At 39.0% G+C, this 26,289-nt stretch overlaps 1 protein-coding gene across 1 annotated transcript; it reads left to right on the top strand.

Annotated features, from left to right (window-relative positions):
* Positions 1-1,208: 1,208 nt before the first annotated feature.
* LOC147947938 (uncharacterized) lies at positions 1,209-3,788 on the top strand. Its single transcript, XM_087507493.1, has 2 exons — positions 1,209-1,668; positions 2,866-3,788. Exons 1-2 carry the CDS (start codon positions 1,209-1,211, stop codon positions 3,786-3,788), a joined length of 1,383 nt encoding a protein of 460 aa, XP_087363619.1.
* The last annotated feature ends 22,501 nt before the right edge of the window (positions 3,789-26,289 follow it).

The raw sequence follows: 26,289 nt of genomic DNA on the forward strand, positions 1-26,289 counted from the left end.
TTTTGGGCAAAAAATGGGTAAAAGTGGTGTCTAAACACTCCAAATACAACCCAAACTCTTATAATTAGTAAAGTGCATTGTATTGTTACATATTTTGACCCTAGAAAGAGTAACATATCTGTTTACTGCTATGAGAACTCACACACACACCATCCGCACCACACTGTCCGTACAAGCACTGTCCGTACGGCCAATGCAAGATGGGCTGTCCGTACAACCAAGGAAAGATGGGCCATCCGTACATGTTAGAAGGTTAGCGAGTCCAGTCCACTAGCTGAAGTCCCCAACGGTCACAAAGCCACTAGAACCTTCCTCCATTTAGGTCGTTGTCGAGATTACACAAGTGGGAAGCAAAGAGAAGTCAAATAAGAGTCACATGTATGTTTAAGGAGACATGTCACTTTCAGTCATGTAACTTGGGCATAGAATCTGTAGAGAATATTCTACTTGTATAGCCTATAATTAGTTTGTATCTAGGATCCATATCAAGTAAGAAAGTTTCTTTCTTCTTCTACACTTTGGTTTCGCTTACACTCTCTCTCTCTCTCTCTCGTTTACTCACTCAACTAAACACAAATTTACTTGTTCTACACACTCAATCTTCTCATTCTCTTTTCTTCTAAACTTACATGGTATCAGAGCATTGTTGCTCCTAGTTTTCATCCTCTCACTCATTAACCACTTCTGCTCTTCTTACTCTCTTCATTTCTGTTTCAATCGCAAGAAGCAATCCCTTGTAACCGTTGGATAACACTATTGACCAGCGGACAAAACACCATGGAAGGCACAAAGACTTTGATTGTTCCAGTCACTCTCAAAGGAGAGAACTACTTGTTGTGGGCGAGGACCACAAAGACGGCACTATGCGGCCGAGGGCTTTAGACCCATATTACAACGAGTGAGGCTCCAAAGGAAGAGCCTACCATCGATGGCAAAGAAGCCGTCACAAGCGGTGAAGACAAATGGTTTCAAGAAGACCAAAGTGTTCTTGCCATCATTCAAAACTCTCTTGATGCTCCAATACTCGAAGCCTACTCATATTGTGAGACAGCCAAGGATCTATGGGACACATTACAAAATGTGTTCGGTAACACCACCAATTTGAACCGAGTGTTTGAAATCAAGAGGGCCATTAACAACCTTAGTCAAGAAGACATGGAGTTCACCAAACACTTTGGAAAGTTTCGGTCTCTTGGGCTGAGCTTGAGATGCTAAGGCTGGCAACGCTTGATCCGGCCATCTTGAATGAGAGGCGCGAGCAAGACAAGGTGTTCGGCCTCCTTCTCACCCTGAATCCATCTTACAATGACCTCATAAAACATATCTTGAGGTCAGATAAGCTTCCTAGTCTAGATGATGTATGCAGCCAGATCCAGAAGGAGCATGGCTCCATGGGGCTATTTGGAAACAAAGGTGAACTTGTGACCGCAAATAAGGTGGAGGCATCGGCTGCAAACAAAGGATACTACCGACATGATGACAAGAACCCTCCGGTGTGTGACCATTGTAAGAAACCTGGCCACTTCAAGAGTCGCTGCTGGATCCTTCACCCTCACCTTAGAGTCAACCGAGGCATCACCAATCGTGGAGGTCCAAAGGCTCACCAATCAGCCATAGTGGGGGAAGTGGCAACAACTGACACAAACCACCGAGGCATTGAAGGGAATGGTACTGCACTAGCCTCATCATCGGAGCTGGTAAGGAAGTCAGACCTGGACGCCCTCATCAAAGCCCTCAAGGAGGCCTCCGGTAACACTTTTCTTGCTTTAAAACCGGATAAACCTCTTATAGTTGATTCAGGTGCATCTCATTACATGATTAGTGATCCTAAGCTGATTAGTGACATTGAACCTGCCTTAGGGAATGTGATTATTGCGAATGGTGAAAAAGTACCGGTTAAGGGAATAGGAAAGTTAAAATTGTTTGATAAAGTTTCTAAGGCCTTTTACATGCCTAGTTTTACATCTAACTTGCTATCAGTTAAGAGAGCTACCACTGATTTAAATTGCTATGCAATATTTGGTCCTAACAAGGTTTATTTTCAGGATATTGAGACAAGTAAAGTTCTTGGCCAAGGAGGATCTAAGGATGATCTCTATGTGCTTGAGGACTTGAACCTATCTGCTTCTTCTTCATCTTGTTTTAATTCGGTTATTGTTAAACCTAATGACTCTATTTGGCATGCTAGACTAGGACACCCTCACTTTCGAGCTCTAGAACTTATGTTTCCAAATATTTCTTTCAAAAATGCTGAATGTGAGGCATGTATTCTTGGTAAACATTGCAAATCGGTTTTTTCTAAGTCTTTGACTATCTATGAAAATTGCTTTGATCTTGTTCATTCTGATGTATGGACTTCTCCATGCTTATCTAGAGAAAATCAAAAGTATTTTGTTACTTTTATTGATGAAAAATCTAAGTATACTTTGCTAACCTTGCTCCCCTCTAAGGATAGAGTTCTTGAAGCATTTATTAGTTTCCAAAATTATGTGACTAACCACTATAATGCAAAGATTAAAATGTTGAGATCAGATAATGGGGGAGAATACACAAGCCATGCCTTTAAACAACATCTCACCAAATATGGCATAATCCATCAAACCAGTTGCCCTTACACTCCACAACAAAATGGTGTGGCTGAAAAGAAGAACAGGCACCTAATGGAAGTGGCTCGGTCCATGATGTTCCACACAAATGTCCCAAAACATTTTTGGAGTGATGCTGTCCTTGCGGCGTGTTATCTCATCAATCGCATACCCACAAAGATTTTGCAAGACGTCTCTCCATTTGAGGTATTGAATAAAGAAAAACCTATGTTGGACCACTTACGAGTATTTGGTTGTACGTGCTTTGTGCTGAGACCAGGTGAATTACGCGACAAACTTGAGGCCAAAAGCACCAAGGCTATGTCCATTGGCTATTCAACGACACAAAAAGGGTATAAGTGCTATGATCATGAAGCCAAAAGGGTCTTAGTATCTCAGGATGTGAAGTTCATGGAGTCTCAAGGATACTACAACAAGAAAAACTGGGACGAACTACGAGACTTGTCAAACCCTCCATCCGATCGGGCAACAAACCTCCGGATCATCCTCGAACGGCTAGGAGTCACAAACGATCAAAACGTTCGGGACGCCCCTATCTCACCCGAGCCAAACTCACCAGGAGAGTCTGAGCCACCTATAGAAAACAGCCCCAGCAAGTCTAACACTCAACCGATGCCAATGGCCCCATTACATCAGGAAGAGACTCACTCGGAGAATCTTGCGGATACGGTTCACCCGACCGAGACAAGTGAACAACATGTTGATGACGACGAGGATGATGATATTGAGGAAGTTATTCCATTGAGACGCAGCCAAAGGCTCAAGTTTCCCTCGTCTAACTGGCCAAACACACGTGTGTACTACAACAATGCCGCCGTAGCTCATCCGATTCAAGCTGTGTGCACGTTGGCTCACTTTCCGGTGGAACACCAAGCCTTCCTTGGCCAAATTGATAAGCATTGGATTCCACAAACATATGATGAGGCTAAGGAGCACAAGGTATGGAGTGATGCGGTTCATGCAGAGAGAGTAGCAATGGAGAAAAACCACACATGGGATGAGGCCGACTTACCCAAAGGAAAGAAGGCTGTCACCTCACGGTGGATCTTCACTATTAAATACAAGAGTGATGGGGAGATTGAACGCCATAAGGCCCGCCTTGTCGCACGTGGGTTTACACAAACGTATGGGGAGGACTATCTTGATACGTTTGCTCTGGTGGCCAAACTACACACAGTTTGAGTCGTCTTATCCTTGGCCACCAACTTGGATTGGGAGCTTTGGCAAATGGATGTTAAGAATGCGTTCTTACAAGGTGAACTGGAAGATGAGGTGTACATGAGGCCACCACCCGGCCTAGAAGACACCATTGGACCTGGAAAAGTCTTTAAGCTCAACAAGGCCATATATGGTTTAAAACAATCTCCAAGAGAATGGTACCACAAACTAAGCACTACATTGCTTGGGAGAGGCTTCCACAAATCAGAAGCTGACCACACCCTCTTCACCCTACCAAGTGATAAAGGTATTATAGTCATTCTAGTATATGTTGATGATATCATCATATCTGGAAGTGACAAGGTAGGGATTCAAGACACCAAAGATTTCCTTAAATCAGTATTTGATATTAAAGACTTTGGAGAACTTAAGTACTTTCTTGGGATAGAGGTATATAGGACTAATGAGGGATTATTCTTATCACAAAGAAAATATGCACTTGATCTCTTAGCTGAAGCAGGAAAACTTGGTTCAAAGGATGTGGCAACACCACTCGAAGAAAACTATAAAGCAGGAGGAAATGGGGAGCTTGAGGCGGCTCCATTTGAAGATGTCACACGATATCGGCGGCTAGTAGGTAAGCTTATCTACCTTACTATTACTCGACATGACATTTGTTTTGCTGTGAACCAGGCTAGCCAGCATATGCAAAACCCAACTGTCCATCATTGGAACATGGTGAACCGGATCCTCAAATACATCAAAGGTGCGCCCGGACAAGGCATCTGGATTATCAGAATGTAAGGAAGAGAAGAGAGAAGAGGCCGGTAAGGCCGAACCATAGAAGAAGAAGAGAAGTGGCCGGTGAGGCTGCCAACACAAGAAGAACGGCCGGTAAGGCCGTGTGCACCAAGAAGAGTGGCCGTGAGGCCATGAATGGCATGAGAACGGCCAGTTAGGCCGTGAATACAATGAGTAAGGCCATGTGGGCTGAATGAAGAATAAGAGAAGGCCATAAGTGCAATGAGAAGGGCAAAGGCCTTATAAGAAGAAGAAGCCCAAGAGGAAGTCTCACAAAGGAAAGAAGGAAGGAATGAGGCCGAGTGTGAGTGATGAGAAGAAGGAAGACTCGGCCCACCATGTGATCAAGAAGCTGCCAAAGGAAGAAGATGCCAAAGGAAGAAGGAAGGAAGTCGCTTTCAAGGAGGAAGAACCTAACGGTCACAAGAAAAGAATCACATGTGCAAGGAAGGGAAGGATGTCACTATCACCTTCACCAAATCGAGAGAATGTCCCTATCAACACTCTCTTCCTCTCTCTAACGGTCATAAGCATTGTATTCCCTATATTAAGTTGTAATTCACTTCAATGTAAAAATAACAAAAGATTATTCAATAGAAGAGAAATCCGATTTTCCTCTCTACATGGTGTTCTTGTTCATATCACAAATGTAGAGTGTTTAGGGTTAGCGGTTTAGGGGCTGCCCTTAAGGCAGCCTATTCTCTTCTCAAATCTCACCTAAACTCTTCTTTATTTACTTGTTATTCCCTAGCTTACTGATTCTAAATCCCTTCTACCTAAGTACACAAACTCTTAAGTGTTGTGATACTTTAACAAGGATTAGTCTCAAACTAGGCTGTTTGCTCCTTCATAGATCCGATTTACTATCTAGTATTTGGGGTCTATTTAGGTTGTTTGTGGGGAGTTCATCACAAGTTGATGACCTCTCCTTCCCCCTTGAGAATGAGTTAGTTTGTTGTGGGAAAAGGGGGATTCATTCACCAAGTGTTTGTCTACCCTCTCTTGTGAGCTTTGTCTCATAAATCCCAACATGGTATCAGAGCAGGCTCTGTTTTTGGTGACTCAAACTCGTTCTCAAGTTGGTTTTCTTAGGAGTTAGCTTAGTTAAAGTTTTAGACTTTGCTTAGGTGTTAAATCGCTTAGCTTAGTTTCTTTAAAGCTTTAATTTTGCTTTTGTTGATTAAATCGATTCTCTAGCAGCTCATTGTTGAGTAAGCTTGGTCTCTTGTCTTGTTAGAATTTGTAGACCAAGTGTGTGGAAAGAAATCGATTTTACAAGCCCCATCCTTAAGCTTTACCGATTTGGTAATAGCTTTGTTTATTTTGGGATGTGTGGGAAGTGATGAACCATTGAGCAAATTGTGTTGTTCATGGTGAGGATTCACGGTTCTTGTGTGCTTGTATGAGCCACGAAATTCTTAGGATTTAGCTCTCTTAGGATTTAGTTAATTTTCCTCTAAAGGTTTAATTTTGCTTTTGTTAAATTTCCTTTAAAGGCTTAATTACTAAATCGCTACTTCTTCTTCTCAATGTTGAGAAAGCTTTGTTTCTGGCCCTATGGTGTGTCCAGATTCAAGCTTGAAGAAGAGAGAGATCTTAATTTTCGCATCTCATGTCCGCTTGGTCAACTAGACTAAAGCTGTTCAAAGATGCATTCTTTTAACCGTTGGACAATAGGTTGTTCCAAAGGCTTTTGTTGTTTCTTCTTTGCTTGGGACCACGAAAAACATCTTCTATATGTTATTTTCGTGGATCTAAAGCCTTAAGATCTTGGAGAACACTTTGTTTAAGTGATTCTACCATGAGTTAGGTCCAAACCGTTGGAGAAATTAATTTTCCAAACGGTCCATGTGTTTCAGCCATTAAAGCACCAAAGTCTTGTTGAATGTTGGATGCTCTTGGCTGTCAAAGCTTCTGCAAACTCAAGAAAACAGAGTATAACTCTGTCCATAAGAACTCTTGAGCAAATTCTCTATTCTACTCTCCACTCACCTTATACTTCCGCCCATATACTCTACTATACTCTATACTCTTGGTTACTAATTCTCTGGTTACTTATTCTCTAAATTCTATTTTATTTTCAGTAATATTCTATATTCTCTATTCTCTAATCTCTAACAATCTCTTGTTTAGAATCTGTTCCATTGAATTTGGTTTCAGCTTCAGCCTTGAAGATTGTGTGGAGCTCGCCTACTATCTCAAGAAGAAGAAGTGGCGAGGTTGAAGGCTACAAGATAGCCATGAGGAGAGCGCAGCACAATGCCTGGAGTTAGAACCAAGGGCCACCAAGTCTTTGTTAAGCTGGTGGAAGGTGATGAATCAGTCCAAGAGCATGTGTGTTAGTGCCAAGTTGTTGATCGGATGTGCACAATGGTCTTTAAGAAAGGTGATGCACAAGGTTTCAACTGTTGATTGGATGTGCACAAGAACGGTGATGCACAAGGCTTCAACTGAGGTGATGAGGTTTCAGCCCATCATCAAGTAAAGGTTACGGGGGAGATCAAGTGACTTCAGACCGTACCTCACAGATTCTGCTCGGCCACAAGCAAAAGTCTTTACTTAAAGCTCAGCCGAAGCGTCTCAAAGATCGACTCGGACGAAACCCTTCCACTGCGATTCGGCTTCCGCGTTATTCATTAAAGTTCGAGACCACAGAGTCATCTTGCCAGTGGAAGTGGAATCATACCAATCCGAGCAGCCGTTCGAAAGTTATGTCCGATTCGGTGGGCATGTGTCAGTCTGACAAATAAAACTGACCGGGTTTAAAACCATGGTTAGAGGAGCGGTCTCAAGGAGGAATTCCAAACCGCAACTGTGATCAACTCTCTCCTTCCTATCCATCAAAACACCATAAAGGCTGTGCTCTAAACCCTTCTCTATTTTAATTCATAAATTCATTACCTTAGCTTCATTACTAGTCTTTACTCTTTAATATGATTCTTCTTAAATTGTCACACTTTTAGAATTTTCTTTGATATTCCTCATAGCAAACACTTATTCTTTTCTTCTTTATCACTTGTTTAAGGATAAAGGAGACTATGAGAGCCTCAAAGAAACTCTAAAGGCGCAAGGATGGAGATCATAAGGAATGTGCTAAAGGCAAGGTGGGCTAAGGAGTAGGAGCGGTTCAAATCATGAAGAGAAGGGAGCTAGTTCTTTGCAAACCAAGGTCAAGGGACATCATGGATAGTGGAGTCTATACTCTTTTTCCCTTAACAAAGTTTTATCCCAAGAGGTTTTCTTTGTTGAGGTTTTTTAATGAGGTAGATGACACTAGTCCACCCTTGATCTTTGGTCCCCATGGTGCCCTGCAGATCAAGCGTGCGGGGGAGTATTAGAATGTAAGGAAGAGAAGAGAGAAGAGGCCGGTAAGGGCCGAACCATAGAAGAAGAAGAGAAGTGGCCGGTGAGGCTGCCAACACAAGAAGAACGGCCGGTAAGGCCGTGTGCACCAAGAAGAGTGGCCGTGAGGCCATGAATGGCATGAGAACGGCCAGTTAGGCCGTGAATACAATGAGTAAGGCCATGTGGGCTGAATGAAGAATAAGAGAAGGCCATAAGTGCAATGAGAAGGGCAAAGGCCTTATAAGAAGAAGAAGCCCAAGAGGAAGTCTCACAAAGGAAAGAAGGAAGGAATGAGGCCGAGTGTGAGTGATGAGAAGAAGGAAGACTCGGCCCACCATGTGATCAAGAAGCTGCCAAAGGAAGAAGATGCCAAAGGAAGAAGGAAGGAAGTCGCTTTCAAGGAGGAAGAACCTAACGGTCACAAGAAAAGAATCACATGTGCAAGGAAGGGAAGGATGTCACTATCACCTTCACCAAATCGAGAGAATGTCCCTATCAACACTCTCTTCCTCTCTCTAACGGTCATAAGCATTGTATTCCCTATATTAAGTTGTAATTCACTTCAATGTAAAAATAACAAAAGATTATTCAATAGAAGAGAAATCCGATTTTCCTCTCTACATGGTGTTCTTGTTCATATCACAAATGTAGAGTGTTTAGGGTTAGCGGTTTAGGGGCTGCCCTTAAGGCAGCCTATTCTCTTCTCAAATCTCACCTAAACTCTTCTTTATTTACTTGTTATTCCCTAGCTTACTGATTCTAAATCCCTTCTACCTAAGTACACAAACTCTTAAGTGTTGTGATACTTTAACAAGGATTAGTCTCAAACTAGGCTGTTTGCTCCTTCATAGATCCGATTTACTATCTAGTATTTGGGGTCTATTTAGGTTGTTTGTGGGGAGTTCATCACAAGTTGATGACCTCTCCTTCCCCCTTGAGAATGAGTTAGTTTGTTGTGGGAAAAGGGGGATTCATTCACCAAGTGTTTGTCTACCCTCTCTTGTGAGCTTTGTCTCATAAATCCCAACATGGATGGGACGCAATGAGAACACGGAACTGGTAGGATATTGTGATGCTGATTACGCCGGCGACCGCGAAGACCGTCGATCAACAACCGGATATTGCACATTCCTAGGAGGCAATCTTGTCACATGGAAAAGCAAGAAACAAAAGGTGGTATCACTTTCAAGTGCTGAAGCAGAGTATAGGGCCATGAGGAAACTGACTACCGAACTGATGTGGCTTAAGGCTCTACTGAAAGATCTTGGAGTTGAATCATCAAAACCTATCACTATGCATTGTGATAATGAGGCGGCCATACACATAGCCACTAACTCTGTGTTTCATGAACGGAGAAAACACATCGAGGTCGATTGTCATAAGGTCCGCGAACAAATTCAACTTGGGGTCACTCTCCCTTGCCACACCAAAAGCTCTGAACAACTCGCTGACATTCTCACCAAGGCAGCTAGTCCACAAGTGTGTGAGTATATCCATTCTAAACTTGGTCTTATAGACCTCACTCGGCCATGAGTACCCTCACATGGCACCTACACTCTTTTTCCCTTAAGTATAGTTTTTCCCAAGTGGTTTTCTATACTAAGGTTTTTAATGAGGTAGGTGTTCGTGATCTTCAATCTTTATCGACAATAAGTCGCTTAAAGCTTGAGGGGGAGTATGAGAACTCACACACACACCATCCGCACCACACCGTCCGTACAAGCACTGTCCATACGGCCAATGCAAGATGGGCCGTCCGTACAACCAAGGAAAGATGGGCCATCCGTACATGTTAGAAGGTTAGCGAGTCCAGTCCACTAGCTGAAGTCCCCAACGGTCACAAAGCCACTAGAACCTTCCTTTATTTAGCCGTTGTCGAGATTACACAAGTGGGAAGCAAAGAGAAGTCAAATAAGAGTCACATGTATGTTTAAGGAGACATGTCACTTTCAGTCATGTAACTTGTGCATAGAATCTGTAGAGAATATTCTACTTGTATAGCCTATAATTAGTTTGTATCTAGGATCCAAATCAAGTAAGAAAGTTTCTTTCTTCTTCTACACTTTGGTTTCGCTTACACTCTCTCTCTCTCTCTCTCGTTTACTCACTCAACTAAACACAAATTTACTTGTTCTACACACTCAATCTTCTCATTCTCTTTTCTTCTAAACTTACAACTGCTTCAAATCTATGTTTTCTCTCGGTTTTAGCCTGTTTTCTCGGTTTTAGCCTGTTTTGGATTAAAACAGGTTTAAGTGTTGTCTAAACACTCCAAATTCAACCCAAACTCTTATAATTAGTAAAATGCATTGTATTGTCACATATTTTGACCCTAGAAAGAGTAACAAAGCAATTTACTGCTTCGAATCTATGTTTTCTCTCGGTTTTTACCCTGTTTTCTCGGTTTTAGCATGTTTTGGGATAAAACGGGTTTAAGTGGTGTCTAAACACTCCAAATTCAACCGAAACTCTTATAATTAGTCAAATGCATTGGATTGTTACATATTTTTACCGTAGAAAGAGTAACATAGCTGTTTACTCCTTTAAATCAATGTTTCTCTCCATTTTAGCCTGTTTTCTCGGTTTAAGCCTATTTTGGGATAAAAGGGGTTTAAGTGTTGTCTAAACACTCCAAATTCATCCCGAACTCTTACAATTAGTCAATTTCATTGGGTTGTCACACATTCTGAACCTAGAAACAGTAACAAATAAATTTACTGCTTCGAATCAATGTTTTCTCGGTTTTAGCTTGTTTTGGGAAAAATGGGTAAAAGTGGTGTCTAAACACTCCAAATTCAGCCCAAACTCTTATAATTAGTAAAATGCATTGTATTGTTACATATTTTGACCCTAGAAAGACTGACATAGCTATTTACTGCTTCGAATCTATGTTTTCTCTCGGTTTTAGCCTGTTTCCCTTGGTTTTAGCCTGTTTTGGGATAAAACGGGTTTAAGTGTTGTCTAAACACTCCAAATTCAACCCAAACTCTTATAATTAGTCAAATGCATTGGATTGTTACATATTTTGACCCTAGAAAGAGTAACATAGCTGTTTACTGCTTTAAATCAATGTTTCTCTCCGTTTTAGCCTGTTTTCTCGGTTTAAGCCTATTTTAGGATAAAACGGGTTTTAGTGTTGTCTAAACACTCCAAATTCATCCTGAACTCTTACAATTAGTCAAATGCATTGGGTTGTCACACATTCTGACCCTAGAAACAGTAACAAAGTAATTTACAGCTTCGAATCAATGTTTTCTCGGTTTTAGCCAGTTTTGGGAAAAATGGGTAAAAGTGGTGTCTAAACACTCCAAATTCAGCCCAAACTCTTATAATTAGTAAAATGCATTGTATTGTTACATATTTTGACCCTAGAAAGAGTGACATAGCTGTTTACTGCTTCGAATCTATGTTTTCTCTCGGTTTTAGCCTGTTTCCTTGGTAGCCTGTTTTGGGATAAAACGGGTTGAAGTGTTGTCTAAACACTCCAAATTCAACCCAAACTCTTATAATTAGTCAAATGCATTGGATTGTTACATATTTTTACCCTAGAAAGAGTAACATAGCTGTTTACTGCTTTAAATCAATGTTTCTCTCCGTTTTATGCTGTTTTCTCGGTTAAAGCCTATTTTGGGATAAAAGGGGTTTAAGTGTTGTCTAAACACTCCACATTCATCCCGAACTCTCACAATTAGTCAATTGCATTGGGTTGTCACACATTCTGACCCTAGAAACAGTAACAAATAAATTTACTGCTTCGAATCAATGTTTTCTCGGTTTTAGCCTGTTTTGGGAAAAATGGGTAAAAGTGGTGTCTAAACACTCCAAATTCAGCCCAAACTCTTATAATTAGTAAAATGCATTGTATTGTTACATATTTTGACCCTAGAAAGAGTGACATAGCTGTTTACTGCTTCGAATCTATGTTTTCTCTCGGTTTTAGCCTGTTTCCTTGGTAGCCTGTTTTGGGATAAAACGGGTTGAAGTGTTGTCTAAACACTCCAAATTCAACCCAAACTCTTATAATTAGTCAAATGCATTGGATTGTTACATATTTTTACCCTCGAAAGAGTAACATAGATGTTTACTGCTTTAAATCAATGTTTCTCTCCGTTTTAGCCTGTTTTCTCGGTTTAAGCCTATTTTAGGATAAAACGGGTTTTAGTGTTGTCTAAACACTCCAAATTCATCCTGAACTCTTACAATTAGTCAAATGCATTGGGTTGTCACACATTCTGACCCTAGAAACAGTAACAAAGTAATTTACAGCTTCGAATCAATGTTTTCTCGGTTTTAGCCAGTTTTGGGAAAAATGGGTAAAAGTGGTGTCTAAACACTCCAAATTCAACCCAAACTCTTATAATTAGTCAAATGCATTGGATTGTTACATATTTTGACCCTAGAAAGAGTAACATAGCTGTTTAATGCTTTAAATCAATGTTTCTCTCCATTTTAGCCTGTTTTCTCGGTTTAAGCCTATTTTGGGATAAAAGGGGTTTAAGTGTTGTCTAAACACTCCACATTCATCCCGAACTCTTACAATTAGTCAATTGCATTGGGTTGTCACACATTCTGACCCTAGAAACAGTAACAAATAAATTACTGCTTCGAATCAATGTTTTCTCGGTTTTAGACTGTTTTGGGAAAAATGGTTAAAAGTGGTGTCTAAACACTCCAAATTCAGCCCAAACTCTTATAATTAGTAAAGTACATTGTATTGTTACATATTTTGACCCTAGAAAGAGTAACATAGCTGTTTACTGTTTCAAATCTATGTTTTCTCTCGGTTTTAGCCTGTTTTCTCGGTTTTAGCCTGTTTTGGATTAAAACAGGTTTAAGTGTTGTCTAAACACTCCAAATTCAACCCAAACTCTTATAATTAGTAAAATGCATTGTATTGTTACATATTTTGACCCTAGAAAGAGTAACAAAGCAATTTACTGCTTCGAATCTATGTTTTCTCTCGGTTTTACCCTGTTTTCTCGGTTTAGCATGTTTTGGGATAAAACGGGTTTAAGTGTTGTCTAAACACTCCAAATTTAACCCGAACTCTTATAATTAGTCAAATGCATTGGTTTGTTTCATATTTTGACCCTAGAAAGAGTAACATAGTATTAGTATATATGAAGGAGAAGAGAGAGTGAGGCCGGTGAGGCCGAGCTGCACAAGGAAGAAGAGAGTGGCCGGTAAGGCTGCTAGTACAAGAAGTGTGGCCGGTAAGGCCATGAGTGGTGTGGGAGCGGCCAGTAAGGCCGTGAGCACAATAAGAGTGGCCAGTAAGGCCATATGGGCCGTGAGAACAATGAGAGTGGTCAGCAAGGCCATAAGAGCAATGTGAGAAGAATTGTGAAGTAAAGGCCTTATAAGAAGAAGAGGCCCAAGAAGAAGTTAAATGTCTCACAAAGGGAAAAGAAGGGAAGGAAGGAAGCATGTGAGACCTTGGTTGGTGAAGAATGAGACAACCAAGGGAAGGAGCTGTCCCTTTCACCATACACCCACTTGTGCACCAACGGCTATATGTCACTCTCACCTCTCATTTATCTCAAACGGCCATATACATTTGTTCTCCTATATTAAGCATTGTAATCTCTCATTTTGTAATATATAACAAAAAGATTATTCAATAGAAGAGAAATCCGATTTTCCTCTCTACATGGTGTTCTTGTTCATATCACAAATGTAGAGTGTTTAGGGTTAGCGGTTTAGGGGGCTGCCCTTAAGGCAGCCTATTCTCTTCTCAAATCTCACCTAAACTCTTCTTTATTTACTTGTTATTCCCTAGCTTACTGATTCTAAATCCCTTCTACCTAAGTACACAAACTCTTAAGTGTTGTGATACTTTAACAAGGATTAGTCTCAAACTAGGCTGTTTGCTCCTTCATAGATCCGATTTACTATCTAGTATTTGGGGTCTATTTAGGTTGTTTGTGGGGAGTTCATCACAAGTTGATGACCTCTCCTTCCCCCTTGAGAATGAGTTAGTTTGTTGTGGGAAAAGGGGGATTCATTCACCAAGTGTTTGTCTACCCTCTCTTGTGAGCTTTGTCTCATAAATCCCAACAATTCTGACCTTAGAAACAGTAACAAAGCAATTTACTGCTTCAAACCAATGTTTTCTCGGTTTTAGCCTGTTTTGGGAAAAATGGGTAAAAGTGGTGTCTAAACACTCCAAATTCAACCCAAACTCTTATAATTAGTCAAATGCATTGGATTGTTACATATTTTTACCCTAGAAAGAGTAACATAGCTGTTTACTGCTTTAAATCAATGTTTCTCTCCGTTTTATGCTGTTTTCTCGGTTTAAGCCTATTTTGGGATAAAAGGGGTTTAAGTGTTGTCTAAACACTCCACATTCATCCCGAACTCTCACAATTAGTCAATTGCATTGGGTTGTCACACATTCTGACCCTAGAAACAGTAACAAATAAATTTACTGCTTCGAATCAATGTTTTCTCGGTTTTAGCCTGTTTTGGGAAAAATGGGTAAAAGTGGTGTCTAAACACTCCAAATTCAGCCCAAACTCTTATAATGAGTAAAATGCATTGTATTGTTACATATTTTGACCCTAGAAAGAGTGACATAGCTGTTTACTGCTTCGAATCTATGTTTTCTCTCGGTTTTAGCCTGTTTCCTTGGTAGCCTGTTTTGGGATAAAACGGGTTGAAGTGTTGTCTAAACACTCCAAATTCAACCCAAACTCTTATAATTAGTCAAATGCATTGGATTGTTACATATTTTTACCCTCGAAAGAGTAACATAGCTGTTTACTGCTTTAAATCAATGTTTCTCTCCGTTTTAGCATGTTTTCTCGGTTTAAGCCTATTTTGGGATAAAAGGGTTTAAGTGTTGTCTAAACACTCCAAATTCATCCCGAACTCTTACAATTAGTCAAATGCATTGGGTTGTCACACATTCTGACCCTAGAAACAGTAACAAAGTAATTTACAGCTTCGAATCAATGTTTTCTCGGTTTTAGCCAGTTTTGGGAAAAATGGGTAAACGTGGTGTCTAAACACTCCAAATTCAACCCAAACTCTTATAATTAGTCAAATGCATTGGATTGTTACATATTTTTACCCTAGAAAGAGTAACATAGCTGTTTAATGCTTTAAATCAATGTTTCTCTCCATTTTAGCCTATTTTCTCGGTTTAAGCCTATTTTGGGATAAAAGGGGTTTAAGTGTTGTCTAAACACTCCACATTCATCCCGAACTCTTACAATTAGTCAATTGCATTGGGTTGTCACACATTCTGACCCTAGAAACAGTAACAAATAAATTACTGCTTCGAATCAATGTTTTCTCGGTTTTAGCCTGTTTTGGGAAAAATGGGTAAAAATGGTGTCTAAACTCTCCAAATTCAGCCCAAACTCTTATAATTAGTATGCATTGTATTGTTACATATTTTGACCCTAGAAAGAGTAACATAGCTGTTTACTGCTTCAAATCTATGTTTTCTCTCGGTTTTAGCCTGTTTTCTCGGTTTTAGCCAGTTTTGGATTAAAACAGGTTTAAGTGTTGTCTACACACTCCAAATTAAACCAAAACTCTTATAATTAGTAAAATGCATTGTATTGTTACATATTTTGACCCTAGAAAGAGTAACAAAGCAATTTACTGCTTCGAATCTATGTTTTCTCTCGGTTTTACCCGGTTTTCTCGGTTTTAGCCTGTTTTGGGAAAAATGGGTAAAAGTGGTGTCTAAACACTCCAAATTCAACCCAAACTCTTATAATTAGTCAAATGCATTGGATTGTTACATATTTTTACCCTAGAAAGAGTAACATAGCTGTTTACTGCTTTAAATCAATGTTTCTCTCCGTTTTAGCCTGTTTTCTCGGTTTTAGCCAGTTTTGGATTAAAACAGGTTTAAGTGTTGTCTAAACACTCCAAATTCAATCCGAACTCTTATAATTAGTCAAATGCATTGTATTGTTACATATTTTGACCCTAGAAAGAATGACATAGCTGTTTACTGCTTCGAATCTATGTTTTCTCTCGGGTTTAGCCTGTTTCCTTGGTTTTAGCCTGTTTTGGGATAAAACGGGTTTAAGTGTTGTCTAAACACTCCAAATTCAACCCAAACTCTTATAATTAGTCAAATGCATTGGATTGTTACATATTTTTACCCTAGAAAGAGTACCATAGCTGTTTAATGCTTTAAATCAATGTTTCTCTCCATTTTAGCCTGTTTTCTCGGTTTAAGCCTATTTTGGGATAAAAGGGGTTTAAGTGTTGTCTAAACACTCCACATTCATCCCGAACTCTTACAATTAGTCAATTGCATTGGGTTGTCACACATTCTGACCCTAGAAACAGTAACAAATAAATTTACTGCTTCGAATCAATGTTTTCTCGGTTTTAGCCTGTTTTGGGAAAAATGGGTAAAAGTGGTGTCTAAACACTCCAAATTCAGCCCAAACTCTTATAATTAGTAAAGTACATTGTATTGTTACATATTTTGACCCTAGAAAGAGTAACATAGCTGTTTACTGCTTCAAATCTATGTTTTCTCTCGGTTTTAGCCTGTTTTCTCGGTTTTAGCCTGTTTTGGATTAAAACAGGTTTAAGTGTTGTCTAAACACTCCAAATTCAACCCAAACTCTTATAATTAGTAAAATGCATTGTATTGTTACATATTTTGACCCTAGAAAGAGTAACAAAGCAATTTACTGCTTCGAATCTATGTTTTCTCTCGGTTTTACCCTGTTTTCTCGGTTTAGCATGTTTTGGGATAAAACGGGTTTAAGTGTTGTCTAAACACTCCAAATTTAACCCGAATTCTTATAATTAGTCAAATGCATTGGTTTGTTTCATATTTTGACCCTAGAAAGAGTAACATAGCTGTTTATTGCTTCAAATCAATGTTTCTCTCGGTTTTAGCCTGTTTTCTCGGTTTAAGCCTATTTTGGGATAAAACGGGTTTAAGTGTTGTCTAAACACTCCAAATTCATCCCGAACTCTTACAATTAGTCAAATGCATTGGGTTGTCACACATTCTGACCTTAGAAACAGTAACAAAGCAATTTACTGCTTCAAACCAATGTTTTTCTCGGTTTTAGCCTGTTTTGGGAAAAATGGGTAAAAGTGGTGTCTAAACACTCCAAATTCAACCCAAACTCTTATAATTAGTCAAATGCATTGGATTGTTACATATTTTTTACCCTAGAAAGAGTAACATAGCTGTTTACTGCTTTAAATCAATGTTTCTCTCCGTTTTAGCCTGTTTTCCTCGGTTTAAGCCTATTTTGGGATAAAAGGGTTTAAGTGTTGTCTAAACACTCCAAATTCATCCCGAACTCTTACAATTAGTCAAATGCATTGGGTTGTCACACATTCTGACCCTAGAAACAGTAACAAATAAATTTACTGCTTCGAATCAATGTTTTCTCGGTTTTAGCTTGTTTTGGGAAAAATGGGTAAAAGTGGTGTCTAAACACTCCAAATTCAGCCCAAACTCTTATAATTAGTAAAATGCATTGTATTGTTACATATTTTGACCCTAGAAAGAGTGACATAGCTGTTTACTGCTTCGAATCTATGTTTTCTCTCGGTTTTAGCCTGTTTCCTTGGTTTTAGCCTGTTTTGGGATAAAACGGGTTTAAGTGTTGTCTAAACACTCCAAATTCAACCCGAACTCTTATAATTAGTCAAATGCATTGGATTGTTACATATTTTGACCCTAGAAAGAGTAACATAGCTGTTTACTGCTTTAAATCAATGTTTCTCTCCGTTTTAGCCTGTTTTCTCGGTTTAAGACTATTTTAGGATAAAACGGGTTTAAGTGTTGTCTAAACACTCCAAATTCATCCTGAACTCTTACAATTAGTCAAATGCATTGGGTTGTCACACATTCTGACCCTAGAAACAGTAACAAAGTAATTTACAGCTTCGAATCAATGTTTTCTCGGTTTTAGCCAGTTTTGGGAAAAATGGGTAAAAGTGGTGTCTAAACACTCCAAATTCAACCCAAACTCTTATAGTTAGTCAAATGCATTGGATTGTTACATATTTTTACCGTAGAAAGAGTAACATAGCTGTTTACTGCTTTAAATCAATGTTTCTCTCCATTTTAGCCTGTTTTCTCGGTTTAAGCCTATTTTGGGATAAAAGGGGTTTAAGTGTTGTCTAAACACTCCAAATTCATCCCGAACTCTTACAATTAGTCAATTGCATTTGGTTGTCACACATTCTGACCCTAGAAACAGTAACAAATAAATTTACTGCTTCGAATCAATGTTTTCTCGGTTTTAGCCTGTTTTGGGAAAAATGGGTAAAAATGGTGTCTAAACTCTCCAAATTCAGCCCAAACTCTTATAATTAGTATGCATTGTATTGTTACATATTTTGACCCTAGAAAGAGTAACATAGCTGTTTACTGCTTCAAATTTATGTTTTCTCTCGGTTTTAGCCTGTTTTCTCGGTTTTAGCCAGTTTTGGATTAAAACAGGTTTAAGTGTTGTCTAAACACTCCAAATTAAACCAAAACTCTTATAATTAGTAAAATGCATTGTATTGTTACATATTTTGACCCTAGAAAGAGTAACAAAGCAATTTACTGCTTCGAATCTATGTTTTCTCTCGGTTTTACCCTGTTTTCTCGGTTTTAGCCTGTTTTGGGAAAAATGGGTAAAAGTGGTGTCTAAACACTCCAAATTCAACCCAAACTCTTATAATTAGTCAAATGCATTGGATTGTTACATATTTTTACCCTAGAAAGAGTAACATAGCTGTTTACTGCTTTAAATCAATGTTTCTCTCCGTTTTAGCCTGTTTTCTCGGTTTTAGCCAGTTTTGGATTAAAACAGGTTTAAGTGTTGTCTAAACACTCCAAATTCAATCCGAACTCTTATAATTAGTCAAATGCATTGTATTGCTACATATTTTGACCCTAGAAAGAGTGACATAGCTGTTTACTGCTTCGAATCTATGTTTTCTCTCGGTTTTAGCCTGTTTCCTTGGTTTTAGCCTGTTTTGGGATAAAACGGGTTTAAGTGTTGTCTAAACACTCCAAATTCAACCCAAACTCTTATAATTAGTCAAATGCATTGGATTGTTACATATTTTTACCCTAGAAAGAGTAACATAGCTGTTTAATGCTTTAAATCAATGTTTCTCTCCATTTTAGCCTGTTTTCTCGGTTTAAGCCTATTTTGGGATAAAAGGGGTTTAAGTGTTGTCTAAACACTCCACATTCATCCCGAACTCTTACAATTAGTCAATTGCATTTGGTTGTCACACATTCTGACCCTAGAAACAGTAAAAAATAAATTTACTGCTTCGAATCAATGTTTTCTCGGTTTTAGCCTGTTTTGGGAAAAATGGGTAAAAATGGTGTCTAAACTCTCCAAATTCAGCCCAAACTCTTATAATTAGTATGCATTGTATTGTTACATATTTTGACCCTAGAAAGAGTAACATAGCTGTTTACTGCTTCAAATCTATGTTTTCTCTCGGTTTTAGCCTGTTTTCTCGGTTTTAGCCAGTTTTGGATTAAAACAGGTTTAAGTGTTGTCTAAACACTCCAAATTAAACCAAAACTCTTATAATTAGTAAAATGCATTGTATTGTTACATATTTTGACCCTAGAAAGAGTAACAAAGCAATTTACTGCTTCGAATCTATGTTTTCTCTCGGTTTTACCCTGTTTTCTCGGTTTTACCCTGTTTTGGGAAAAATGGGTAAAAGTGGTGTCTAAACACTCCAAATTCAACCCAAACTCTTATAATTAGTCAAATGCATTGGATTGTTACATATTTTTACCCTAGAAAGAGTAACATAGCTGTTTACTGCTTTAAATCAATGTTTCTCTCCGTTTTAGCCTGTTTTCTCGGTTTTAGCCAGTTTTGGATTAAAACAGGTTTAAGTGTTGTCTAAACACTCCAAATTCAATCCGAACTCTTATAATTAGTCAAATGCATTGTATTGTTACATATTTTGACCCTAGAAAGAGTGACATAGCTGTTTACTGCTTCGAATCTATGTTTTCTCTCGGTTTTAGCCTGTTTCCTTGGTTTTAGCCTGTTTTGGGATAAAACGGGTTTAAGTGTTGTCTAAACACTCCAAATTCAACCCAAACTCTTATAATTAGTCAAATGCATTGGATTGTTACATATTTTTACCCTAGAAAGAGTACCATAGCTGTTTAATGCTTTAAATCAATGTTTCTCTCCATTTTAGCCTGTTTTCTCGGTTTGAAGCCTATTTTGGGATAAAAGGGGTTTAAGTGTTGTCTAAACACTCCACATTCATCCCGAACTCTTACAATTAGTCAATTGCATTGGGTTGTCACACATTCTGACCCTAGAAACAGTAACAAATAAATTTACTGCTTCGAATCAATGTTTTCTCGGTTTTAGCCTGTTTTGGGAAAAATGGGTAAAAGTGGTGTCTAAACACTCCAAATTCAGCCCAAACTCTTATAATTAGTAAAGTACATTGTATTGTTACATATTTTGACCCTAGAAAGAGTAACATAGCTGTTTACTGCTTCAAATCTATGTTTTCTCTCGGTTTTAGCCTGTTTTCTCGGTTTTAGCCTGTTTTGGATTAAAACAGGTTTAAGTGTTGTCTAAACACTCCAAATTCAACCCAAACTCTTATAATTAGTAAAATGCATTGTATTGTTACATATTTTGACCCTAGAAAGAGTAACAAAGCAATTTACTGCTTCGAATCTATGTTTTCTCTCGGTTTTACCCTGTTTTCTCGGTTTAGCATTTTTTGGGATAAAACGGGTTTAAGTGTTGTCTAAACACTCCAAATTTAACCCGAATTCTTATAATTAGTCAAATGCATTGGTTTGTTTCATATTTTGACCCTAGAAAGAGTAACATAGCTGTTTATTGCTTCAAATCAATGTTTCTCTCGGTTTTAGCCTGTTTTCTCGGTTTAAGCCTATTTTGGGATATAACGGGTTTAAGTGTTGTCTAAACACTCCAAATTCATCCCGAACTCTTACAATTAGTCAAATGCATTGGGTTGTCACACATTCTTATTAGTATATATGAAGGAGAAGAGAGAGTGAGGCCGGTGAGGCCGAGCTGCACAAGGAAGAAGAGAGTGGCCGGTAAGGCTGCTAGTACAAGAAGTGTGGCCGGTAAGGCCATGAGTGGTGTGGGAGCGGCCAGTAAGGCCGTGAGCACAATAAGAGTGGCCAGTAAGGCCATATGGGCCGTGAGAACAATGAGAGTGGTCAGCAAGGCCATAAGAGCAATGTGAGAAGAATTGTGAAGTAAAGGCCTTATAAGAAGAAGAGGCCCAAGAAGAAGTTAAATGTCTCACAAAGGGAAAAGAAGGGAAGGAAGGAAGCATGTGAGACCTTGGTTGGTGAAGAATGAGACAACCAAGGGAAGGAGCTGTCCCTTTCACCATACACCCACTTGTGCACCAACGGCTATATGTCACTCTCACCTCTCATTTATCTCAAACGGCCATATACATTTGTTCTCCTATATTAAGCATTGTAATCTCTCATTTTGTAATATATAACAAAAAGATTATTCAATAGAAGAGAAATCCGATTTTCCTCTCTACATGGTGTTCTTGTTCATATCACAAATGTAGAGTGTTTAGGGTTAGCGGTTTAGGGGCTGCCCTTAAGGCAGCCTATTCTCTTCTCAAATCTCACCTAAACTCTTCTTTATTTACTTGTTATTCCCTAGCTTACTGATTCTAAATCCCTTCTACCTAAGTACACAAACTCTTAAGTGTTGTGATACTTTAACAAGGATTAGTCTCAAACTAGGCTGTTTGCTCCTTCATAGATCCGATTTACTATCTAGTATTTGGGGTCTATTTAGGTTGTTTGTGGGGAGTTCATCACAAGTTGATGACCTCTCCTTCCCCCTTGAGAATGAGTTAGTTTGTTGTGGGAAAAGGGGGATTCATTCACCAAGTGTTTGTCTACCCTCTCTTGTGAGCTTTGTCTCATAAATCCCAACATGGTATCAGAGCAGGCTCTGTTCTTGGTGACTCAAACTCGTTCTCAAGTTGGTTCTCTTAGGAGTTAGCTTAATTAAAGTTTTAATCCTAGCCTAGGTGTTAAATCGCTCAGCTTAGTTTCTTTAAAAACTTTAATTTTGCTTTTGTTGTTAAATCGATTCTCTAGCAGCTCAATGTTGAGTAAGCTTGGTCTTGGGTCTTTGTAGAGTTCATAGACCAAGTGTGTGAAAGAAATCGATTTTAAAACCTCATCCTTAGGCTTCACCGATTGGGTAAAAGCTTGGGTTTAAATTGAGGTGGTGATGAACCAAGGAGCAAATTGTTCTTGTTCTTGGTAAGGATTCACGTGTTTTTAGGCTTGTATAGAGCCACGAAATCCTTAGGATTTTTCCTAGGATTCTCTTAAGATTTAGTTAATTTTCCTTTAAAGGTTTAATTTTGCTTTTGTTAAATTTCCTTTAAAGTTTAATTACTAAATCACTTCTTCTTCTTCTCAAGGTTGAGAAAGCTTTGTTTCTGGTCATATGGTGTGTCCAGGTTCGAGTTTGAGGAAGAGAGAGACTTTATTTTAGCATGTAGAGCCCGCTTGGTCAAATAGATTCAAGTTGGTCCAAGATGCATTCTTTTAACCGTTGGACAATAGGCTGTTCCAAAGGTTTTTGTTGTTTCTTCTTTGCTTGGGACCACGAAAAACATCTTCTATATGTTATCTTCGTGGATCTAAAGCCTTAATCTCTTGAAGAACACTTGTTTAAGTGATTCTACAAGGAGTTTTGTTGTTAAACCTTTGGAGAAACTAATTTTCCATAAGGTCCATTGTGTTTCAGCCATTAAAGCACCAAAAGAGATTGTCTTCTTGGATGTTCTTGGCTGTCAAAGCTTCTTTCAACTCAAGAAAACAGAGTTAATCTCTGTCCATAAGAACTCTTGAGCAAATTCTCTATTCTACTCACCATTCTCTTATACTTCCGCCATTATTCTCTTTAATTCACTAATTCTCTGGTTACTTATTCTCTAAATTCTATTTTATTTTCAGTAATACTCTATATTCTCTATTCTCTAATCTCTAACAATCTCTTGTTTAGAATCTGTTCCATTGATTTTTGGTTTCAGTTTCAGCATTGAAGATTGTGTGGAGCTCGCTCACTATCTCAAGGAGAAGAAGTGGCGAGGTTGAAGGCTACAAGATAGCCATGTAAGAGCGCAGCACAATGCCTGGAGTTAGAACCAAGGGCCACCAAGTCTTTGTTAAGCTGGTGGAAGGTGATGAATCAGTCCAAGAGCATGTGTGTTAGTGCCAAGTTGTTGATCGGATGTGCACAATGGTCTTTAGGAAAGGTGATGCACAAGGTTTCAACTGTTGATTGGATGTGCACAAGAACGGTGATGCACAAGGCTTCAACTGAGGTGATGAGGTTTCAGCCCATCATCAAGTAAAGGTTACGGGGGAGATCAAGTGACTTCAGACCGTACCTCACAGATTCTGCTCGGCCACAAGCAAAAGTCTTTACTTAAAGCTCAGCCGAAGCGTCTCAAAGATCGACTCGGACGAAACCCTTCCACTGCGATTCGGCTTCCGCGTTCTTCATTAAAGTTCGAGACCACAGAGTCATCTTGCCAGTGGAAGTGGAATCATACCAATCCGAGCAGCCGTTCGAAAGTTATGTCCGATTCAGTGGGCATGTGTCAGTCTGACAAATAAAACTGACCGGGTTTAAAACCATGGTTAGAGGAGCGGTCTCAAGGAGGAATTCCAAACCGCAACTGTGATCAACTCTCTCCTTCCTATCCATCAAAACACCATAAAGGCTGTGCTCTAAACCCTTCTCTATTTTAATTCATAAATTCATTACCTTAGCTTCATTACTAGTCTTTAGTCTTTAATATGATTCTTCTTAAATTGTCACACTTTTAGAATTTTTCTTTGATATTCCTCATAGCAAACACTTATTCTTTTCTTCTTTATCACTTGTTTAAGGGTAAAGGAGACTATGAGAGCCTCAAAGGAATTCTAAAGCAACAAGGATGGAGATCATAAGGAATGTGCTAAAGGCAAGGAGGGCTAAGGAAGTGTAGCGGTTCAAAGGCTTAAAGAGAAGAGAGCTGGTTCTTGACAAACCAAGATCATTGCGACATCAAGGAACGTGGAGACTACACTCTTTTTTACTTAACAAAGTTTTCTCCCAAGTGGTTTTCTTTGTTAAGGTTTTTAATGAGGTAGTCCTCACGTGTCCACGCTTGATCTTTGGTCCCCATGGTGCCCTGCAGATCAAACGTGCGGGGGAGTATTAGTATATATGAAGGAGAAGAGAGAGTGAGGCCGGTGAGGCCGAGCTGCACAAGGAAGAAGAGAGTGGCCGGTAAGGCTGCTAGTACAAGAAGTGTGGCCGGTAAGGCCATGAGTGGTGTGGGAGCGGCCAGTAAGGCCGTGAGCACAATAAGAGTGGCCAGTAAGGCCATATGGGCCGTGAGAACAATGAGAGTGGTCAGCAAGGCCATAAGAGCAATGTGAGAAGAATTGTGAAGTAAAGGCCTTATAAGAAGAAGAGGCCCAAGAAGAAGTTAAATGTCTCACAAAGGGAAAAGAAGGGAAGGAAGGAAGCATGTGAGACCTTGGTTGGTGAAGAATGAGACAACCAAGGGAAGGAGCTGTCCCTTTCACCATACACCCACTTGTGCACCAACGGCTATATGTCACTCTCACCTCTCATTTATCTCAAACGGCCATATACATTTGTTCTCCTATATTAAGCATTGTAATCTCTCATTTTGTAATATATAACAAAAAGATTATTCAATAGAAGAGAAATCCGATTTTCCTCTCTACATGGTGTTCTTGTTCATATCACAAATGTAGAGTGTTTAGGGTTAGCGGTTTAGGGGCTGCCCTTAAGGCAGCCTATTCTCTTCTCAAATCTCACCTAAACTCTTCTTTATTTACTTGTTATTCCCTAGCTTACTGATTCTAAATCCCTTCTACCTAAGTACACAAACTCTTAAGTGTTGTGATACTTTAACAAGGATTAGTCTCAAACTAGGCTGTTTGCTCCTTCATAGATCCGATTTACTATCTAGTATTTGGGGTCTATTTAGGTTGTTTGTGGGGAGTTCATCACAAGTTGATGACCTCTCCTTCCCCCTTGAGAATGAGTTAGTTTGTTGTGGGAAAAGGGGGATTCATTCACCAAGTGTTTGTCTACCCTCTCTTGTGAGCTTTGTCTCATAAATCCCAACAATTCTGACCTTAGAAACAGTAACAAAGCAATTTACTGCTTCAAACCAATGTTTTCTCGGTTTTAGCCTGTTTTGGGAAAAATGGGTAAAAGTGGTGTCTAAACACTCCAAATTCAACCCAAACTCTTATAATTAGTCAAATGCATTGGATTGTTACATATTTTTACCCTAGAAAGAGTAACATAGCTGTTTACTGCTTTAAATCAATGTTTCTCTCCGTTTTAGCCTGTTTTCTCGGTTTAAGCCTATTTTGGGATAAAAGGGTTTAAGTGTTGTCTAAACACTCCAAATTCATCCCGAACTCTTACAATTAGTCAAATGCATTGGGTTGTCACACATTCTGACCCTAGAAACAGTAACAAATAAATTTACTGCTTCGAATCAATGTTTTCTCGGTTTTAGCTTGTTTTGGGAAAAATGGGTAAAAGTGGTGTCTAAACACTCCAAATTCAGCCCAAACTCTTATAATTAGTAAAATGCATTGTATTGTTACATATTTTGACCCTAGAAAGAGTAACATAGCTGTTTACTGCTTTAAATCAATGTTTCTCTCCGTTTTAGCCTGTTTTCTCGGTTTAAGACTATTTTAGGATAAAACGGGTTAAGTGTTGTCTAAACACTCCAAATTCATCCTGAACTCTTACAATTAGTCAAATGCATTGGGTTGTCACACATTCTGACCCTAGAAACAGTAACAAAGTAATTTACAGCTTCGAATCAATGTTTTCTCGGTTTTAGCCAGTTTTGGGAAAAATGGGTAAAAGTGGTGTCTAAACACTCCAAATTCAACCCAAACTCTTATAGTTAGTCAAATGCATTGGATTGTTACATATTTTTACCGTAGAAAGAGTAACATAGCTGTTTACTGCTTTAAATCAATGTTTCTCTCCATTTTAGCCTGTTTTCTCGGTTTAAGCCTATTTTGGGATAAAAGGGGTTTAAGTGTTGTCTAAACACTCCAAATTCATCCCGAACTCTTACAATTAGTTAATTGCATTTGGTTGTCACACATTCTGACCCTAGAAACAGTAACAAATAAATTTACTGCTTCGAATCAATGTTTTCTCGGTTTTAGCCTGTTTTGGGAAAAATGGGTAAAAATGGTGTCTAAACTCTCCAAATTCAGCCCAAACTCTTATAATTAGTATGCATTGTATTGTTACATATTTTGACCCTAGAAAGAGTAACATAGCTGTTTACTGCT

This window comes from Camelina sativa, chromosome 3, assembly GCF_030686135.1.
Source record: "Camelina sativa cultivar CO46 ecotype springtype chromosome 3, ASM3068613v1".
Classification (NCBI taxonomy): Eukaryota; Viridiplantae; Streptophyta; class Magnoliopsida; order Brassicales; family Brassicaceae; genus Camelina; species Camelina sativa.

Bases quoted from the DNA above. Each gene is read 5' to 3' on its own strand.
- LOC147947938 (XM_087507493.1), top strand. From the start codon at position 1,209: ATGCTAAGGCTGGCAACGCTTGATCCGGCCATCTTGAATGAGAGGCGC. The intron at 1,669-2,865 runs GTACTGCACTAG...TGCTGAGACCAG, and splicing joins CCGAGGCATTGAAGGGAATG to GTGAATTACGCGACAAACTT.